A 20370-nucleotide genomic window follows, 5' to 3' on the forward strand; every position below is an offset into this window, starting at 1 on the left:
CCCCTCAGTACAGGCCGCACGCAGTGACGTCACCCCTCAGTACAGGCCGCACGCAGTGACGTCACCCCTCAGTACAGGCCGCACGCAGTGACGTCGCCCCTCAGTACAGGCCGCACGCAATGACGTCGCCCCTCAGTACAGGCCGCACGCAGTGACGTCGCCCCTCAGTACAGGCCGCACGCAGTGACGACGCCCCTCAGTACAGGCCGCACGCAGTGACGTCGCCCCTCAGTACAGGCCGCACGCAGTGACGTCGCCCCTCAGTACAGGCCGCACGCAGTGACGTCGCCCCTCAGTACAGGCCGCACGCAGTGACGTCGCCCCTCAGTACAGGCCGCACGCAGTGACGTCGCCCCTCAGTACAGGCCGCACAGTGACGTCACCCTCAGTACAGGCCGCACGCAGGGACGTCACCCCTCAGTACAGGCCGCACGCAGGGACGTCACCCTCAGTACAGGCCGCACGCAGGGACGTCACCCCTCAGTACAGGCCGCACGCAGGGACGTCACCCCTCAGTACAGGCCGCACGCAGTGACGTCACCCCTCAGTACAGGCCGCACGCAGTGACGTCACCCCCAGTACAGGCCGCACGCAGTGACGTCGCCCCTCAGTACAGGCCGCACGCAGTGACGTCGCCCCTCAGTACAGGCCGCACGCAGTGACGTCACCCCCAGTACAGGCCGCACGCAGTGACGTCGCCCCTCAGTACAGGCCGCACGCAGTGACGTCGCCCCTCAGTACAGGCCGCACGCAGTGACGTCGCCCCTCAGTACAGGCCGCACAGTGACGTCACCCTCAGTACAGGCCGCACGCAGGGACGTCACCCCTCAGTACAGGCCGCACGCAGGGACGTCACCCTCAGTACAGGCCGCACGCAGGGACGTCACCCCTCAGTACAGGCCGCACGCAGGGACGTCACCCTCAGTACAGGCCGCACGCAGTGACGTCGCCCCTCAGTACAGGCCGCACGCAGTGACGTCACCCCTCAGTACAGGCCGCACGCAGTGACGTCACCCCTCTGTACAGGCCGCGCGCAGTGACGTCACCCCTCAGTACAGGCCGCACGCAGTGACGTCACCCTCAGTACAGGCCGCACGCAGTGACGTCACCCCTCAGTACAGGCCGCACGCAGTGACGTCACCCTCAGTACAGGCCGCACGCAGTGACGTCACCCCTCAGTACAGGCCGCACGCAGTGACGTCACCCTCAGTACAGGCCGCGCGCAGTGACGTCACCCTCAGTACAGGCCGCACGCAGTGACGTCACCCCTCGGTACTATAGGCCGCACGCAGGGACGTCACCCTCAGTACAGGCCGCACGCAGGGACGTCACCCCTCAGTACAGGCCGCACGCAGTGACGTCACCCTCAGTACAGGCCGCGCGCAGTGACGTCACCCTCAGTACAGGCCGCACGCAGTGACGTCACCCCTCGGTACTATAGGCCGCACGCAGTGACGTCACCCCCAGGAGAGGCCGCACGGTGATGAGGATGACGTCCTCGCTCCGCCGCCCGCGCTCCGCTCTCACCTCAGATCCGGGCTCTGCTGGAAGAGCTCCCGGGTGAAGAGCCGCATATCGCGCTCCACATCTCCCGCCATGTTTAAACTCCGCACCTCCGCCACCAGGCTCCGCCCCCACCTCTCATTGGTCCGGACCCGTCTGCTGATTTTTGATTGGTCGATACTAGGAGGCTTTAGACTTCGGGCTTCTGATTGGAGGACCAGCAACTGCGCTCCCTGCGTCACAGGGCGGCCGCCATTTTGTCGGAGGTTCTCAGTGTCACTCATGGCGGCACGACGCATATGTAATGTGGACTCACGGGAAGTGACGTCATGTTATCACAGTGACGGGGCGGGGTCTGCCCTTGTGAACGCGGAGAGGTAAGACTCCGTTACAATGAGTGACAGTCAGAGGAACCACAAGTCCCAGCGTGCTTCATCTGTTCTGAACGGAAAGGGCGACTAGAGTTGGTCGAGATGTTTGTTCTCTCAGCTGGTAACAGCAACCAATGGGACCCCGGCTTTCATTCTCCAGAGATGAGAGCTCGGCTCTTATTGGCTGCTGACAACACATGACCGCAGCGCGTGTTTGGTTAACCCTCTCCTTCCTGCAGTGGTCTTGCTGCTGATTGTTGACTGTTTCTTTGTATGTTTTGCAGTGAGGATGAACGGTCCGGCGGGCGGGGAGGCGGAGGACTACAAGAGGCGCTACAAGAACCTGAAGCGCAAGCTCAAGTTCCTGATCTATGTGAGTGCGGGCGGTGTCCGGGGGGCGGCGGGGAGGTCTGCAGCGCTCATGTGTTCTGTGTCTAGGAGCAAGAATGCTTCCAGGAGGAGCTGCGGAGGGCGCAGAAGAAGCTGCTGAGGGTGTCCCGGGACAAGAGGTGAGAGGGGGGCGCGGGGTCACGACCGAAATCACCGACGGCCTCTCCGCCAACCTCACCGCCGGCCTCACCTCATCCCCAGCCTCACCCCACCGCCGGCCTCACCTCATCCCCAGCCTCACCGCCGGCCTCTCCTCATCCCCAGCCTCTCCTCATCCCCAGCCTCTCCTCACCGCCGGCCTCTCCTCATCCCCAGCCTCTCCTCATCCCCAGCCTCTCCTCATCCCCAGCCTCTCCTCATCCCCAGCCTCTCCTCATCCCCAGCCTCTCCTCACCGCCGGCCTCTCCTCATCCCCAGCCTCTCCTCACCGCCGGCCTCACCTCATCCCCAGCCTCTCCTCAACACCAACCTCACCGCCGGCCTCACCTCATCCCCAGCCTCTCCTCATCCCCAGCCTCTCCTCACCTCATCCCCAGCCTCTCCTCAACACCAACCTCACCGCCGGCCTCACCTCATCCCCAGCCTCTCCTCATCCCCAGCCTCTCCTCACCTCATCCCCAGCCTCTCCTCAACACCAACCTCACCGCCGGCCTCACCTCATCCCCAGCCTCTCCTCATCCCCAGCCTCTCCTCACCGCCGGCCTCACCTCATCCCCAGCCTCACCTCACCGCCGGCCTCACCTCATCCCCAGCCTCTCCTCACCGCCGGCCTCACCTCATCCCCAGCCTCTCCTCACCGCCGGCCTCACCTCATCCCCAGCCTCTCCTCACCGCCGGCCTCACCTCATCCCCAGCCTCTCCTCATCCCCAGCCTCTCCTCACCGCCGGCCTCACCTCATCCCCAGCCTCACCTCACCGCCGGCCTCACCTCATCCCCAGCCTCTCCTCACCGCCGGCCTCACCTCATCCCCAGCCTCTCCTCAACACCAACCTCTCCTCATCCCCAGCCTCTCCTCACCGCCGGCCTCACCTCATCCCCAGCCTCACCTCACCGCCAACCTCACCTCATCCCCAGCCTCTCCTCATCCCCAGCCTCTCCTCATCCCCAGCCTCTCCTCATCCCCAGCCTCTCCTCATCCCCAGCCTCTCCTCACCGCCGGCCTCACCTCATCCCCAGCCTCTCCTCACCGCCGGCCTCACCTCATCCCCAGCCTCACCTCACCGCCGGCCTCACCTCATCCCCAGCCTCTCCTCAACACCAACCTCCCCGCCGGCCTCTCCACCAACCTCACCTCATCCCCAGCCTCTCCTCAACACCAACCTCACCCCACCGCCGGCCTCTCCTCAACACCAACCTCACCCCACCGCCGGCCTCTCCTCAACACCAACCTCACCGCCGGCCTCACCTCATCCCCAGCCTCTCCTCATCCCCAGCCTCTCCTCAACACCAACCTCACCTCATCCCCAGCCTCACCTCATCCCCAGCCTCTCCTCATCCCCAGCCTCTCCTCAACACCAACCTCACCGCCGGCCTCACCTCATCCCCAGCCTCACCTCATCCCCAGCCTCTCCTCACCGCCGGCCTCACCTCATCCCCAGCCTCACCTCATCCCCAGCCTCTCCTCATCCCCAGCCTCTCCTCAACACCAACCTCACCGCCGGCCTCACCTCATCCCCAGCCTCACCTCATCCCCAGCCTCTCCTCACCGCCGGCCTCACCTCATCCCCAGCCTCACCTCATCCCCAGCCTCTCCTCAACACCAACCTCACCGCCGGCCTCACCTCATCCCCAGCCTCACCTCATCCCCAGCCTCTCCTCACCGCCGGCCTCACCTCATCCCCAGCCTCACCTCATCCCCAGCCTCACCGCCGGCCTCACCTCACCGCCAACCTCACCTCACCGCCGGCCTCACCTCACCGCCAACCTCACCGCCGTCCTCACCTCACCGCCAACCTCACCTCACCGCCAACCTCACCGCCGGCCTCACCTCATCCCCAGCCTCTCCTCAACACCAGCCTCACCTCATCCCCAGCCTCTCCTCATCCCCAGCCTCTCCTCATCCCCAGCCTCTCCTCATCCCCAGCCTCTCCTCATCCCCAGCCTCTCCTCATCCCCAGCCTCTCCTCATCCCCAGCCTCTCCTCATCCCCAGCCTCTCCTCATCCCCAGCCTCTCCTCATCCCCGGCCTCTCCTCACCGCCGGCCTCTCCTCACCGCCGGCCTCACCTCATCCCCAGCCTCACCTCATCCCCAGCCTCGCCTCAACACCAACCTCACCGCCGGCCTCACCGCCAACCTCACCTCATCCCCAGCCTCACCTCATCCCCAGCCTCTCCTCAACACCAACCTCCCCGCCGGCCTCACCTCACCGCCGGCCTCTCCACCAACCTCACCTCATCCCCAGCCTCTCCTCAACACCAACCTCACCTCATCCCCAGCCTCACCTCATCCCCAGCCTCTCCTCACCGCCGGCCTCACCTCATCCCCAGCCTCACCTCATCCCCAGCCTCTCCTCATCCCCAGCCTCTCCTCATCCCCAGCCTCTCCTCATCCCCAGCCTCTCCTCATCCCCAGCCTCTCCTCATCCCCAGCCTCTCCTCATCCCCAGCCTCTCCTCATCCCCAGCCTCTCCTCATCCCCAGCCTCTCCTCATCCCCAGCCTCTCCTCATCCCCAGCCTCTCCTCATCCCCAGCCTCTCCTCATCCCCAGCCTCTCCTCATCCCCAGCCTCTCCTCATCCCCAGCCTCTCCTCATCCCCAGCCTCTCCTCATCCCCAGCCTCTCCTCATCCCCAGCCTCTCCTCATCCCCAGCCTCTCCTCATCCCCAGCCTCTCCTCATCCCCAGCCTCTCCTCATCCCCAGCCTCTCCTCAACACCAACCTCACCGCCGGCCTCACCGCCAACCTCACCTCATCCCCAGCCTCTCCTCAACACCAACCTCACCGCCGGCCTCACCTCATCCCCAGCCTCTCCTCAACACCAACCTCACCGCCGGCCTCACCTCTTCACTAACCTCACCGCCAACCTCACCGCCGGCCTCACCTCATCCCCAGCCTCACCGCCAACCTCACCGCCGGCCTCACCTCACCGCCGGCCTCACCTCACCGCCGGCCTCACCTCACCGCCAACCTCACCTCACCGCCGGCCTCACCTCACCGTCAACCTCACCGCCGGCCTCACCTCATCCCCAGCCTCGCCTCAACACCAACCTCACCGCCGGCCTCACCTCTTCACTAACCTCACCGCCAACCTCACCGCCGGCCTCACCTCATCCCCAGCCTCTCCTCAACACCAACCTCACCGCCGGCCTCACCTCTTCACTAACCTCATCCCCAGCCTCACCGCCAACCTCACCGCCGGCCTCACCTCATCCCCAGCCTCGCCTCAACACCAACCTCACCGCCGGCCTCACCTCTTCACTAACCTCACCGCCAACCTCACTGCCGGCCTCACCTCATCCCCAGCCTCACCGCCAACCTCACCGCCGGCCTCACCTCATCCCCAGCACCAACCTCACGGCCGGCCTCACCTCATCCCCAGCCTCTCCTCAACACCAACCTCACCGCCGGCCTCACCGCCAACCTCACCTCATCCCCAGCCTCACCTCATCCCCAGCCTCTCCTCATCCCCAGCCTCTCCTCAACACCAACCTCACCGCCGGCCTCACCCCCAGCCTCTCCTCATCCCCAGCCTCTCCTCATCCCCAGCCTCACCTCATCCCCAGCCTCTCCTCAACACCAACCTCACCGCCGGCCTCACCGCCAACCTCACCTCATCCCCAGCCTCACCTCAACACCAACCTCACCGCCGGCCTCACCTCATCCCCAGCCTCTCCTCAACACCAACCTCACCGCCAACCTCACCTCATCCCCAGCCTCGCCTCAACACCAACCTCACCGCCGGCCTCACCTCACCGCCGGCCTCTCCACCAACCTCACCCCACCGCCGGCCTCACCTCTTCACTAACCTCACCGCCAACCTCACCGCCGGCCTCACCTCATCCCCAGCCTCACCGCCAACCTCACCGCCGGCCTCACCTCACCGCCAACCTCACCGCCGGCCTCACCTCACCGCCGGCCTCACCTCACCGCCGGCCTCGCCTCATCCCCAGCCTCTCCTCAACACCAACCTCACCGCCGGCCTCACCGCCAACCTCTCCTCATCCCCAGCCTCTCCTCATCCCCAGCCTCACCTCATCCCCAGCCTCACCTCATCCCCAGCCTCACCTCATCCCCAGCCTCACCCCACCGCCGGCCTCACCTCATCCCCAGCCTCGCCTCAACACCAACCTCACCGCCGGCCTCACCTCACCGCCGGCCTCTCCACCAACCTCACCTCACCGCCGGCCTCTCCACCAACCTCACCCCACCGCCGGCCTCACCTCTTCACTAACCTCACCGCCAACCTCACCGCCGGCCTCACCTCATCCCCAGCCTCACCGCCAACCTCACCGCCGGCCTCACCTCACCGCCAACCTCACCGCCGGCCTCACCTCACCGCCAACCTCACCGCCGGCCTCACCTCACCGCCGGCCTCACCTCATCCCCAGCCTCTCCTCAACACCAACCTCACCGCCAACCTCACCTCATCCCCAGCCTCACCTCATCCCCAGCCTCTCCTCATCCCCAGCCTCTCCTCATCCCCAGCCTCACCTCATCCCCAGCCTCACCTCATCCCCAGCCTCACCTCATCCCCAGCCTCACCCCACCGCCGGCCTCACCTCATCCCCAGCCTCGCCTCAACACCAACCTCACCGCCGGCCTCACCTCACCGCCGGCCTCTCCACCAACCTCACCTCCGGCCTCTCCACCAACCTCACCCCACCGCCGGCCTCACCTCTTCACTAACCTCACCGCCGGCCTCACCTCATCCCCAGCCTCACCGCCAACCTCACCGCCGGCCTCACCGCCAACCTCACCGCCGGCCTCACCTCACCGCCAACCTCACCGCCGGCCTCACCTCACCGCCAACCTCACCGCCGGCCTCACCTCATCCCCAGCCTCACCGCCAACCTCACCGCCGGCCTCACCTCACCGCCAACCTCACCGCCGGCCTCACCTCACCGCCAACCTCACCGCCGGCCTCACCTCATCCCCAGCCTCACCGCCGGCCTCACCTCACCGCCGGCCTCACCTCACCGCTGGCCTCACCTCACCGCCGGCCTCACCTCACCGCCAACCTCACCGCCGGCCTCGCCGCCAACCTCACCGCCGGCCTCACCGCATCCCCAGCCTCACCTCACCGCCAACCTCACCGCCGGCCTCTCCACCAACCTCACCACCGGCCTCACCTCTTCACTAACCTCACCTCATCCCCAGCCTCACCCCACCGCCGGCCTCACCTCGCCCCACCGCCGGCCTCACCTCACCCCCAACCTCGCCCCACCGCTGGCCTCACCTCACCCCCAACCTCGCCCCACCGCCGGCCTCACCCCACCCCCAACCTCACCCCACCGCCAACCTCACCGCCGGCCTAACCTCACCCCACCGCCTGCCTCACCCCACCCCCAACCTCGCCCCACCGCCGGCCTCACCCCACCCCCAACCTCGCCCCACCGCCGGCCTCACCTCAACCCCAACCTCGCCCCACCGCCAGCCTCACCCCACCCCCAACCTCGCCCCACCGCCGACCTCACCTCACCCCCAACCTCGCCCCACCGCTGGCCTCACCTCACCCCCAACCTCGCCCCACCGCCGGCCTCACCCCCAACCTCGCCCCACCGCCGGCCTCACCTCACCCCCAACCTCGCCCCACCACCAACCTCACCGCCGGCATCACGTCACCCCCAGCCTCACCTCATCCCCAACCTCACCACGCCCCACCACCAACCTCACCTCACCCCCAACCTCGCCTCACCGCCGACCTCACCTCACCCCCAACCTCGCCCCACCGCCAACCTCGCCCCACCGCCGGCCTCACCCCCAACCTCGCCCCACCGCCGGCCTCACCCCCAACCTCGCCCCACCGCCAACCTCACCGCCGGCATCACGTCACCCCCAGCCTCACCTCATCCCCAACCTCACCACGCCCCACCACCAACCTCACCTCACCCCCAGCCTTGCCCCACCGCCAACCTCACCCCCAACCTCCCCCACCGCCAACCGCGCCTCACCGCCGGCCTCACCTCATCCCCAACCTCACCACGCCCCACCACAGCCTCGCCCCACCGCCAACCTCACCGCCGGCGTCACCTCACCCCCAGCCTCACCCCACTGCCGGCCTCACCTTATCCCCAGCCTCACCTCACCCCTGGCCCCGCGTTGTCCTTTTCCCCAGCCTCACCTTGCATCACCCATTTCCTCCAGCCTCATCCCCCCCGACCCCTGACCCCTCGTCTCCTCCCTCACCGCTCTCTTTGTCTCCTCCCTCACCGCTCTCTTTGTCTCCTCCCTCACCGCTCTCTTTGTCTCCTCCCTCACCGCTCTCTTTGTCTCCTCCCTCACCGCTCTCTGTCTCCTCCCTCACCGCTCTCTTTGTCTCCTCCCTCACCGCTCTCTTTGTCTCCTCCCTCACCGCTCTCTTTGTCTCCTCCCTCACCGCTCTCTTTGTCTCCTCCCTCACCGCTCTTTGTCTCCTCCCTCACCGCTCTCTGTCTCCTCCCTCACCGCTCTCTTTGTCTCCTCCCTCACCGCTCTCTTTGTCTCCTCCCTCACCGCTCTCTTTGTCTCCTCCCTCACCGCTCTCTGTCTCCTCCCTCACCGCTCTCTTTGTCTCCTCCCTCACCGCTCTCTTTGTCTCCTTTCTCACCGCTCTCTTTGTCTCCTCCCTCACCGCTCTCTTTGTCTCCTCCCTCACCGCTCTCTTTGTCTCCTCCCTCACCGCTCTCTGTCTCCTCCCTCACCGCTCTCTTTGTCTCCTCCCTCACCGCTCTCTTTGTCTCCTTTCTCACCGCTCTCTTTGTCTCCTTTCTCACCGCTCTCTTTGTCTCCTTTCTCACCGCTCTCTTTGTCTCCTTTCTCACCGCTCTCTTTGTCTCCTCCCTCACCGCTCTCTTTGTCTCCTCCCTCACCGCTCTCTTTGTCTCCTCCCTCACCGCTCTCTTTGTCTCCTCCCTCACCGCTCTCTTTGTCTCCTCCCTCACCGCTCTCTTTGTCTCCTCCCTCACCGCTCTCTTTGTCTCCTCCCTCACCGCTCTCTTTGTCTCCTCCCTCACCGCTCTCTTTGTCTCCTCCCTCACCGCTCTCTTTGTCTCCTCCCTCACCGCTCTCTTTGTCTCCTCCCTCACCGCTCTCTTTGTCTCCTCCCTCACCGCTCTCTTTGTCTCCTCCCTCACCGCTCTCTTTGTCTCCTCAGCTTCCTTTTGGACCGGATCATCCAGTACGAGAACGTCGATGACGACTCATCAGGTACGGCTGAGGACTGGCTTTGAGCGGTGGTGTACAGAGGCTGCAGTGCCGGACTGAGCGGTCTGCCGCCTTCCAGGAGGAGTAACTGAGTCTTCTCACTTGCAGATTCTGATCTGACAGCGTCTTCAGACAACAGCGACACTGAGGGCGGCCGTGACACCAGCACCCCCACCGCCAAGAGGTAAGACCAGAATAGCCTCCGCATACTTAGATCTACCCACCAGCAGCGGGCGGGGGTCTCTGCAGTGGTGACTACTCTTAATCTCCGCAGGAAGAGGAGCCCCTCCGCCGGCCCGTCCTCCCCGCCCCCGTCCTCCTCCTCGGCCCTATCCCTGCACACGTCTGGGGGCCCCTACCTCAGTGCGGTGAGTACGAGCCCGGAGAGATGGAAACCTTCACATTGCGCCAGGGCATGATGGGAGGTGTAGTGTCACGGCGAGTGGGGGAGGGGTTTGGGGCCGCCATATTGCGGGGTTGTCACGTGACTTCTCCCTGTCACTCATCCCATTTCTTGATTTCTTTCATCAGATGAGCTCACCCCCCTACACCCCGTTCCCCTCAGAATATCTGGCTCCTCTCCCCAACTCCACGTCCCCCATACCTGAGCGAGTCAAGAGAGACCGAAGGAGCCGCGGGGTGAAGCCCAGGAAGCCCAAGGTACTGTGCGAGCCGCTGTGTGTGAGCGTGGCCTCCGCCGTCGCCCCGCTCTGACCACCTCTCCTCTGTCTGCAGATAGCACTGAGCTCACCCTCAGGGGTCCTGCCCTTCAGCCCCCGCTCATCCGGACTGCCCCCGCTGTCCTCCTCCAGCAAGCACGCCCCTCCCCCACCCGTCCTAAGCACCGTGCCCCAGCAGATGTTCAGCGATGGCGGAGAAGGCAGCGGAGATGAGGGGCCCATGGACGGGGACGAGGAGGATGACCTGGTCATAGACATCCCGGAGTAAGAGTGTGGGAGCGTGCGCCTGTCACTGCGAGCGTAGGCTGCATCGGCTACTGCGGGGGCCACTAAATCCCCAGCAATGCAGAGTGTGCCCCCCGATCCCTGGGAGTGTGCCACAGTGCATTGTGGGAAATGTACAATGTCTCATGTAACCCGACATCTCCCACCCTGCAACGCAGCAGAGCGCATCCCTCATGAATACTAAAAGACCTTGGAGTTGTGGCCCCGGGTCCTACGTTTACAAGGAGCCTGAGAGGGGAGACCGGCACCCTGCACCATTCATTATGAATTTTATTATAGTGCCACCTGGTGGTGACAGGGTGACACTGCAGCAAGATTAAATCCTGTATCAGTGATTGTAATGATTGAATAAAGATAAAAAATACACGAGACGCCGATGTCTGATTTCCTCCATATTGTACATGCAGGTTCTGGAGAAAAGTAAAGGACACAAGTTGCCCCCTTAGTGCATAGCGTTTCCCAACCCCCCCTCCCAGTGTATTACCTACAGCCCACCACTCCCAGTGTATAACCCCCGACCCCTTGCTGTGTAACCTCTTCCCCCACTGTATATCCTCCGACCCCTGTGTGTTACCTACAGCCCACCACTCCCAGTGTATAACCTCCCCCCGCCATGCTATCTGCCATGTAACAGCGGCTGGTGGTGCAGAGCTCCCTGATACCAGCCCGGTCCTGAAATAGGAGCCCCTGGGGTAACAAGTCCGTCCATGACATTTCATCCTAGATCCCCTCCCCCCCAATCACTTGTGAGTGATATTCCTGAGAAGTGGAAAGAACTACAGCCACAAAGTGGAGGCCCTGTGATGTTATAGAGCTGAGGGCAGAAAAGTCAACGCTGACCCCAAAGCTCTGGAGTCCAGACCTCTGGTACAAATACTGCGCCCCCACTGGGGGCATCATTGCCGAGCAACTGCATGCAACCGTACATCACCAAGCACAATGTCGACTGTGAGATGGAGCGGTGTAAAGCCCTACCACCGGACTGCTAGAGGATTTTTACAGGATGGAAAGAGTGAAGTGTTCAAACATGATGTCGAGAAAGAAACTTTTAAATTCCTATTTTGCCTCTGTGTTCTCTAAGAAAGCAAATGGAACTTCAACAACTGATCTTCACGGTGACATCGAAGGAATCATCACTCTCCTTCTTGGTCACATAGCCCTTACACAGCCTGGAGGTGTGTTTGGTGTCATTGTCCTGTTGAAAAATAAATGATGGTCCAACTAAACGCAAACCGGATGGAATAGCATGCCGCTGCAAGATGCTGTGGTAGCCATGCTGGTTCAGTATACCTAATAGATCACAGACTGCACATGAGTCAACAGTTTGATGCAGCAGCAAAAAGACACAGTTCTAGGCTGTATTAAGAGAAGCATAGAGTCTAGATCACGTGAAGTAATTCTTCCCCTCTACTCCTCCTTGGTCAGGCCTCATCTGGATACTGTGTCCAGTTCTGGGCTCCACATTGTAAAAAAAAAAAAAAGACCAACAAACTGGAGCAAGTTCAGAGAAGAGCTACCAGGATGGTCAGCGGACTGCAAAGTATGTCCTACAAGGAATGGTTGAAGGATCTGGCAATGTTTAGTTGCAAACAAGAAAGCTAAGAGGAGACTTAATAGCCATCTACAAATATCTGAAGGGCTGTCACAGTGTAGAAGGATCATCATAATTTCCATTTGCACATGGACACACGAGAAGCAATGGGATGAAACTGAATAGGCGGAGACACAGATCAGATCTTAGGAAAAACTTTTGGACAGTGAAGACGATCAATGAGTGGAACAGGCGTCCACGAGAGGTGGTGAGTTCTCCTTCAATGGAAGTTTTCAAACAGAGGCTGGACAGACATAGTTTAGTGAATCCTGCATTGAGCAGGGGGTGGACACGAGGACCCCAGAGGTCCCTTCCTACTCTGACATTCTAGGGCTCTATGACTCTGAAGGAGAAGTGTTCTGTGCAGTGACGGATCACACTTCTCTATCTGCGACTGATGGAGGAGTCTGGGTTTGGTGATTCCAGGAGGACGTTACACCCATCAGGGGGCGGCCACGGACCCTCGGCTTCAGTGATGGGAAATCTTAATCTTGAGCACAAGACATTGTGGACAATTGTAGCTTCAGCTTTGTGGGAACAGTTTGGGGAAGACCCTTCTCTGTCCCCCATGACTCTGCCCAGTGCACAAGGTCCATACAGACATGGAGGAGGGGAGAACATGATCGACCGCCCAGAGCCCGGCCCTCGGCCCCACCCAACAGATATGTGATTGTGTGCCCGGCCTCCCCCAACATCAGGGTCTGACTTCACAAATGCTCTTCTTGAAAAGGGGCCAAAATTCTCACAGATGCCTCCGAATCACAGAGGTGCAACTCTTAATGTTTATGGATGTAGATGAGGACAGAGAAACCCCCGCGGAGGTGGATGTGTTGGGCACATACTTCTCTATATTAATCTCTATGGATGTACAGGGGCTTCTAACAAAATTTAGAATATCATCAAAAAGTGAATTTTTCAGTTCTTCAATACAACAAGTGAATCTCATATTTTCTAGAGTCATTACACACAGAGTGATTCTATTTCACGTGTTTATTTCTGTTAATGTTGATGATTATGGCTTACAGCCAATGAAAACCCAAAAGTCATTATCTCAGTAAATTAGAATACTTTATAACACCAGCTGGAAAAATGATTGTAAAATCTGAATGTTCCCTACTGAAATGTCTGTTCAGTAAATGCACTCAATACTTGGTCGCGGCTCCTTTTGCATCAATTAATAATAAAATAATAATAATCTTTATTTTTATATAGCGCTAACATATTCCGCAGCGCTTTACAGTTTTGCACACATTATCATCACTGTCCCCGATGGGGCTCACAATCTAGAATCCCTATCAGTATGTCTTTGGAATGTGGGAGGAAACCGGAGTGCCCGGAGGAAACCCACGCAAACACGGAGAGAACATACAAACTCTTTGCAGATGTTGTCCTGGGTGGGATTAGAACCCAGGACCCCAGCGCTGCAAGGCTGCAGTGCTAACCACTACGCCACCGTGCTGCCCTTACTGCATCAATGCGGCGTGGCATGGAGGCAGTCAGCCTGTGGCGCTGCTGAGGGGCTATGGAAGCCCAGGTTGCTTTGATATCAGCCCTCAGCTCGTCTGCATTGTTGGGTCTGGTGTCTCATCTTCCTCTTGACAATACTCCATAGATTCTCTATAGGGTTAAGGTCAGGCGAGTTTGCTGCCAATCAAGCCCAGTGATACTGTTGTTTTTACACCAGGTATTGGTCCTTTTGGCAGTGTGGACAAGGGCCAAGTCCTGCTGGAGAATGATATTTCCATGTCCAAAAAGCTTGTCGGCAGAGGGAAGCATGAAATGCTCTACAATGTCCTGGTAGATGGCTGCGCTGACTTTGCTCTTGATAAAACACAGTGGACCTACACCAGCAGATGACATGGCCCCCAAACCATCACTGATTGTGGAAACTTCACACTAGACCTCCAGCAGCTTGGATTGTGGCCTCCACTCTTCCTCCAGACTCTGGGACCTTGATTTCTAAATGAAATGCAGAATTTACTTTCATCTGAAGACAACACCTGTTATGACCTGGTGGTCAGGACAATAATGGACCTGGTGGTTAAGAGCACACGGAATGACCTGATAGTTACTGATAATAAAGGACGAGCTCCGGGACGTGGGAACTCTGCTGATCGCAATCCCTAATCCTATCAAACACACTAGAAATAGCCGTGGATTGCGCCTAACGCTCCCTATTCAACTCGGCACAGCCTAAGGAACTAGCTAGCCCTGAAGATAGAAAAATAAAGCCTACCTTGCCTCAGAGAAATTCCCCAAAGGAAAAGGCAGCCCCCCACATATAATGACTGTGAGTAAAGATGAAAATACAAACACAGAGATGAAATAGATTTAGCAAAGTGAGGCCCGACTTACTGAACAGACCGAGGATAGGAAAGGTTACTTTGCGGTCAGCACAAAAACCTACAAAAAGACCACGCAGAGGGCGCAAAAAGACCCTCCGCACCGACTCACGGTGCGGAGGCGCTCCCTCTGCGTCCCAGAGCTTCCAGCAACAAGACAACAATAAAAATAGCAAGCTGGACAGAAAAATAGCAAACCAAAGAAATACAAGGCTGGAACTTAGCTTCTGATGGGAAGACAGGTCACAAAAACGATCCAGGAGTGAACTAGACCAATACTGGAACATTGACAGGTGGCATGGAGCAAAGATCTAAGTGGAGTTAAATAGAGCAGCCAGCTAACGAATTAACCTTGTCACCTGTGGAAGGAAACTCAGAAACACCCACCAGAGGAAGTCCATGGACAGAACCAGCCGAAGTACCATTCATGACCACAGGAGGGAGCCCGACAACAGAATTCACAACAAACACCTTGGACCACTGACAACAGTCCAGTTCTTTTTCTCCTTGGCCCAGGTAAGACGCTTCTGGCGTTGTCTATTGGTCATGAGTGGGCGGACACAAGGAATGTGACACTTGTAGCCCATGTCCTGGAGACGTCTGTGTGTGGTGAAGCAATGACTCCAGCAGCAGTCCGCTCCTAGTGAATCTCCCCCACATTACTGAATGGTCTTTTCTTAACAATCCTTTCCAGGCTGCGGTTATCCCGGTTGCTTGTGCACCTTCTTCTACCACACTTTTTCCTTCCACTTTTCATTAATATTCTTGGATACAGCACTGTGTGAACAGCCGGCTTCTTTGGCAATGACCTTTTGTGGCTTCCCCTCCTTGTGGAGTGTGTCAGTGATGCCTTCTGGACATCTGTCAGGTCAGCAGTCTTCCCCATGATTGTGGAGCTACTGAAACAGACTGAGGGACCTTTATAAATGCTCAGGAAGCTTTTGCATGTGATTATTGTTAGTTATTCTAATTTACTGAGATAATGACTTTTGGGTTTTCATTGGCTGTAAGCCATAATCATCAACATTAACAGAAATAAACACGTGAAATAGATCACTCTGTGTGTAATCACTCTATAGAATGTAGGAGATTCACTTTTTGAATTGAATTCTAATTTTGTGAGAAGCACCTGTATAAGGAGTACAGAGAAGCCCCCGAAGATGGATGTGGGGGGAACATACTTTCTCCATTTACATTAGTGCAATACTCAGCTCTGACCAGTAGAGGGCAGGCAAGGAGCAGTATAATTGTTAGCCGTTTGATAAAAACTTTGGGGATTTTCTTTTTTAGTAAATCATGACACGGGACAACTCATTTTTTGCCTTTATTGAGTGCAGTTATCAGAAGGAGGCCGTGACATGCAAATATGGGGTGCTTCGCCTCCAGCGCACCCCGATCCAAACCTGACACACACGACACAAAACACAATTGGTCACGAGTGGCCTGATGTTATTAAATCGGGCAATACTCAGTGGTCCCGTACCCCATCATCATGACGGTGTCAGAGCCCTATATACAAGGCAGCACCAGCCCTGTCACTGTCCCTTTAAATGGCCTTGGGACAAGCGGACCTAAGGAACTGGCTCGTTTTTGATACAGGAAGAGGACTGTTTGCTTGGTAGTTGTGCTCACTCTAGGATTGCCATGGTAACATCCATAGACCAATCATACTTAGACTCCCTATCATGTGATCTCTTGTGTTCTTATGCGTGAAGGTCACATGACATGAAGTCCATGTTTGGTGCTTCCATGACAACCCCAGAGCAAGCACAATAGCAACATGACTGAATGGGGTGTCAGCGGTCACGGTTCTGGCACAGGCCTCTGTTTTGAAGTCTCTTACGCCCTTTGGCAGCCGCTGCTTTGATGGTAATAGAGGACGCGCGTCATGTGACCGCGTTTCTTGTGCAGCGGTATAGGGTATACAGAACATGGCATTTTCTGGTTTGATCGTTGAGGACCCTGATGTACTCTCCACCCTGGAAGATTTTTGGGTTTGCGCCAGCTGACGTTCTGACCACTCCCACTTTGTCAGCGGGAAACAAATAGAGTATTTAATAAAGTTACAAAATACACGATTTTTGCATAAACACAGTGCCGGCGTGCGAGGATCGAGCACTGACTTCCCCCCCCCCCCCACCCCGTTGTACAAAACATCACACACGTCCCTTCCCCCCCCCCCCCCCCACATACAAAACGTGAAGTCACAAAACATTAAAAAAAACAAGACGTGCAAAGAGTGAAAGTGTGAGCTGTGTGCATAGCCCCGAGCGACGGGTGTGCATAGTGTGTGCCGTGGGATCGGAGGACGCTCGCCATCAGCTAACCCTCACTGGAGTCTGGTTGTTATGGAGGTGCTGCCCATAGATACACGAGGCCTAATCTGTCCTGAGCCGCCATCTTGTCTGGGATGTGACCCCATTACAAATATGCAGCCAGTCAGATGTCGGCGGGATTAGAGAACGCTGCTGCTTTTTCACCGCGTCATTACGATTCTGTGAAGACTAGAGAGAAGAGAACTGATCGTTGGGGCGAGTCGGTAATCGTGGACGCCAGTAATTAGGCGACTGGCGGTTTGTGCTCGCTCCTGGGTTATATGGCTGCCGTCACACGGGTTCACAGGGATGGGAATGCAATCTAGCTATAATTTCTGGTCCTCTCAAATATGGCCGCCAAGTTGCCAGATTAATGGAAGTTTCAGTGCGCATACCTTTATTGGCAAGAGGTAAATAGCGGCTGTGAGGAATGTTTGTGGTGACACGTGTACAGTGCGGAGTACTAGTCGCCAATTATACTTTTTCGTGTCGCTGGGGGTTCGAACATCTAGGAAAACATGTCTGCGTCGCCCATAACAGCTGTTGCTTTTATTGGCAGAGCTGCGCTGAGAGGTTGCCATGGGCGACTGCGGCATGTTCTCTCAGATCAGGCTTCGGGCCTTCACTGTCCTCCCGCTCCCCATAATGGCATTAGCCTGACAGAAGCCGGTGGATCACTTACAGATTAGCAGCGCTCAGCCACCATGTGACCCGACAGGAGCGAGGACTAATTAAATCCAATTACCAGACTGAAATCTCAGACAATGAGAGACGAGGCGCTGTCTAATCCGCCGCGGAGTAATGAGGCCTCACTAGGGAGGCGCGGCGCTGGGCGGGCGTCCCCGAACCTCTTGGAAAATACTAATTGATCTCAATATTATAGGTTAGGCCCTTTCCTTAGCGGATACAGCCATTTTGTGACTCACAATTTGCTATTTTGCGAGAGTAACACTGTAGATTCGTCCATTTTCTGGACTCCATAATTTTGCAGCAGTCTGACCACCATTTTTGGAGAGTAATACTGTAGACTTGTCCATTTTATTCTTCACTTGATTCCTCCATTTTGTGGCAATCGTAGACAAGATTACACCTTTTTGTGAGAGAAACACTGAAGAGATTCGTCCATTCTTTTAGTCATTTCTTCCATTTTGAGATTGGCATAGTGGATTCCACCATTTTGTTGGCGTCTGACATTATGAGAGAGTAACCATATAAACTTGTCCTTCGTTTTTGGAGAGTAACACTGCAGATTTTCCCATTTTGTCCATTACTTGGATGTTTCGCCATTTTGTGACTGGTTTTCTACATTTTGTGCCACCATTTTGTGTCAATCGTTCGGATGATTACACCGTTTTGTGGCAATTGTATACTGGATTCCACCATTTTGAAAAAGTACATTTGTGCATTTTATTGGTCCCTTGGTTGTCTCTGCCATTTTGTGGTAGTCATAGACTGGATTGCACCATTTTATGTCCTTGTTCTTCATTGACTTCTAGAGGTCTTACAAAATAGTGGCCTTCAATGAGATCCCAGGCCTCCATTTTGTTGGCTTCTACTATCAATATTAGTTACCACCTGAGATATGCTATTGTCCCCTACTGACCAGACAGAGGTAAATTTAGTTAAAGGGATGCTGGATTGGTTTAGGACCGTTTTGATCGGCGATTCCCATACGATGAGGTCGTCATAAATCAGCCATTGTCATGGATTTATATTGATATGAATATTTACATAGTCATTGCTTCCAGTGGGTGAGGACATTTTTTTTGCCCTATTGCCGCCTCCTTTCCAAAATCCAGCAGCGACAGAATAAACCGATGACATCTTGTTATGGCGCAAACGTAGACATATTCATCCATCTTGTTGGCAGCCATATTTACAAGGACCATAACTTTCCATGAAGTGCATTTAGTGGGGTGAGTGTGCAGGTGAGTGATCCCTCTCAGCTCCCTGCCATCTCTAAACGCTCTTCTTTAGTCAGTGAAGGTGGATCCCGGAAGCTCATTGGTCAACGTGTGCCAGTGTTCTGCCCTCTGATTGGTGGAAGAGAGGCATTCCATCCAGTGTCTAAGACACTCTCCTTTTGCATTCATTCCGAGCGTAACGCCCCCTGTAGTACAGAAGAAGAGTAAGGTTATGGTGTGGATGACGCAGTAGGCGCCCCATACGTTCAGTTTGAAATGGTGGATACGTTCTAGCTGTCTAATCAGAGCATTGCAGTGATATGCATGATGACCTCAAAACCCAACTATGGGGCTTAAGCCAACACGTGAGGCCTGTCATCTACGTGTAGCTGGCGCCTCCCATGGTAGCCATGTTTAAGCTCACCTATGAAATCGTTTGACTTTCCCAGGTCGTAATCCCACACGGTCACCTCCAAGCTCCGCTTCTGCAGTTCATGCAGAGCGATTTTGTAGAAGAACTCCTGAATAATGACAGGATGTTAAGTACAATGGTGGCAGCCATTTTAAAAGATGAAACTCCCAAATACAAAATGGCCGCCAATACGGTGACCAAACCCCACAGTTTACCTCATTAAATTCTGGGTTCAGCGTCTTCTTCTTCACCGCCGTCTTGTGCTTTGACTTTTTCTCCACATCTGGCTTCAGATAACTGGAAGACAAGAGACGACTGTTTCTTATATGTACCCTGCCAGGACAAAATGGACAATCCATTTAAGGATGACCTCAAAGATGGAGGCGGGTTGTTGACAACCATATGTTTTTTTTTTTTACATTTTATCTGGATGTATCAGGGTCCCCAGAAGTAGGACCACCACCCCCAGCTCCTTCAGTCCTCTTCTCTGCCCGTCTCCCACAAATCTGCCAACACTCGGCAGACCCGGATTACTGCCACCTCTCGTCCCACAACTAAGAATAAGCCACTTGTCCCCAGGGGCCGAGGCTTCACCTAAGTACAAATGGCAGACTGAGGCTTAATTGGAGGAATATGTAGGGCCGATTTTATGGTTAAGGGTTTGGGCCCCTTATTTACTTGGTACCCCTGAAAAAGGGAACCTCGGAAGCAGATGAAAATCATGTATTTTGCGTTATGTTGGTATTCTTCAATGGCGGTAATATTTGTATACTTCACATAGTGTATACGCTATATGATGGTATTATATATCTGTATATGGCTGTGTCATCTGGGCACGACGTTAGGATTAGGGTACCGTCACACAGTGACATTTTGATCGCTACGATGGCACGATCCGTGACGCTCCAGCATCGTAACAATATCGCTCCAGCGTCGTAGACTGCTGTCACACTTTGCAATGTACGACGCTGGAGCGATAATTTCATGACGTATGTGCGATGTAGAAGCCGTTGGTTACTATACGCACATCGTATACAATATCGTGCACACCTTTGTTACACCATGCGATCATGCCGCCACAGCGGGACACTAGACGACGAAAGAAATTTTCAAACGATCTGCTACGACATACGATTCTCAGCGGGGTCCCTGATCGCAGGAGCGTGTCAAACACAGCGAGATCGTATCTATATCGCTGGAACGTCACGAATCGTGCCGTCGTAGCGATCAAAA

General features: G+C 56.7%; 3 protein-coding genes across 3 annotated transcripts in view; 1 reads left to right on the forward strand and 2 right to left on the reverse strand.

Moving 5' to 3' along the window:
• HIRIP3 (HIRA interacting protein 3) overlaps positions 1-1802 on the reverse strand; it is a 44798-nt gene extending 42996 nt beyond the window's left edge. Inside the window, exon 1 of the mRNA XM_069735011.1 lies at positions 1528-1802. Within this exon, the coding sequence (XP_069591112.1) occupies positions 1528-1802 (275 nt within the window). The remainder of the gene's footprint in view (positions 1-1527) is intronic.
• Positions 1758-10943, forward strand: INO80E (INO80 complex subunit E). Its single transcript, XM_069735012.1, has 8 exons — positions 1758-1880; positions 2159-2247; positions 2313-2383; positions 9559-9611; positions 9717-9792; positions 9883-9976; positions 10140-10268; positions 10344-10943. The coding sequence occupies exons 2-8, from the start codon at positions 2164-2166 to the stop codon at positions 10554-10556; spliced, it is 720 nt and encodes a 239-aa protein (XP_069591113.1). The 5' UTR covers positions 1758-1880; positions 2159-2163; the 3' UTR covers positions 10557-10943.
• Positions 10944-15817: 4874 nt separating this feature from the next.
• The window catches only part of DOC2A (double C2 domain alpha), a 97327-nt gene continuing 92774 nt past the window's right edge, over positions 15818-20370 (reverse strand). The window contains exons 9-11 of the mRNA XM_069735013.1: positions 19353-19434; positions 19150-19246; positions 15818-18931 (exon numbers count right to left, since the gene is read on the reverse strand). Of these exons, the coding sequence (XP_069591114.1) occupies positions 18795-18931; positions 19150-19246; positions 19353-19434 (316 nt within the window). The 3' untranslated portion in view covers positions 15818-18794. The remainder of the gene's footprint in view (positions 18932-19149; positions 19247-19352; positions 19435-20370) is intronic.

Source organism: Ranitomeya imitator, chromosome 7 (genome assembly GCF_032444005.1).
Source record: "Ranitomeya imitator isolate aRanImi1 chromosome 7, aRanImi1.pri, whole genome shotgun sequence".
NCBI lineage: Eukaryota > Metazoa > Chordata > Amphibia > Anura > Dendrobatidae > Ranitomeya > Ranitomeya imitator.

What these genes read in the sequence shown, in the direction of transcription:
- INO80E (XM_069735012.1), top strand. Translation starts at nt 2,164, where the DNA reads ATGAACGGTCCGGCGGGCGGGGAGGCGGAGGACTACAAGAGGCGCTAC. An exon ending in AGGGTGTCCCGGGACAAGAG is followed by an intron (nt 2,384 to 9,558) that starts GTGAGAGGGGGG and finishes TTGTCTCCTCAG; the next exon opens with CTTCCTTTTGGACCGGATCA. An exon ending in CGTCGATGACGACTCATCAG is followed by an intron (nt 9,612 to 9,716) that starts GTACGGCTGAGG and finishes TCTCACTTGCAG; the next exon opens with ATTCTGATCTGACAGCGTCT.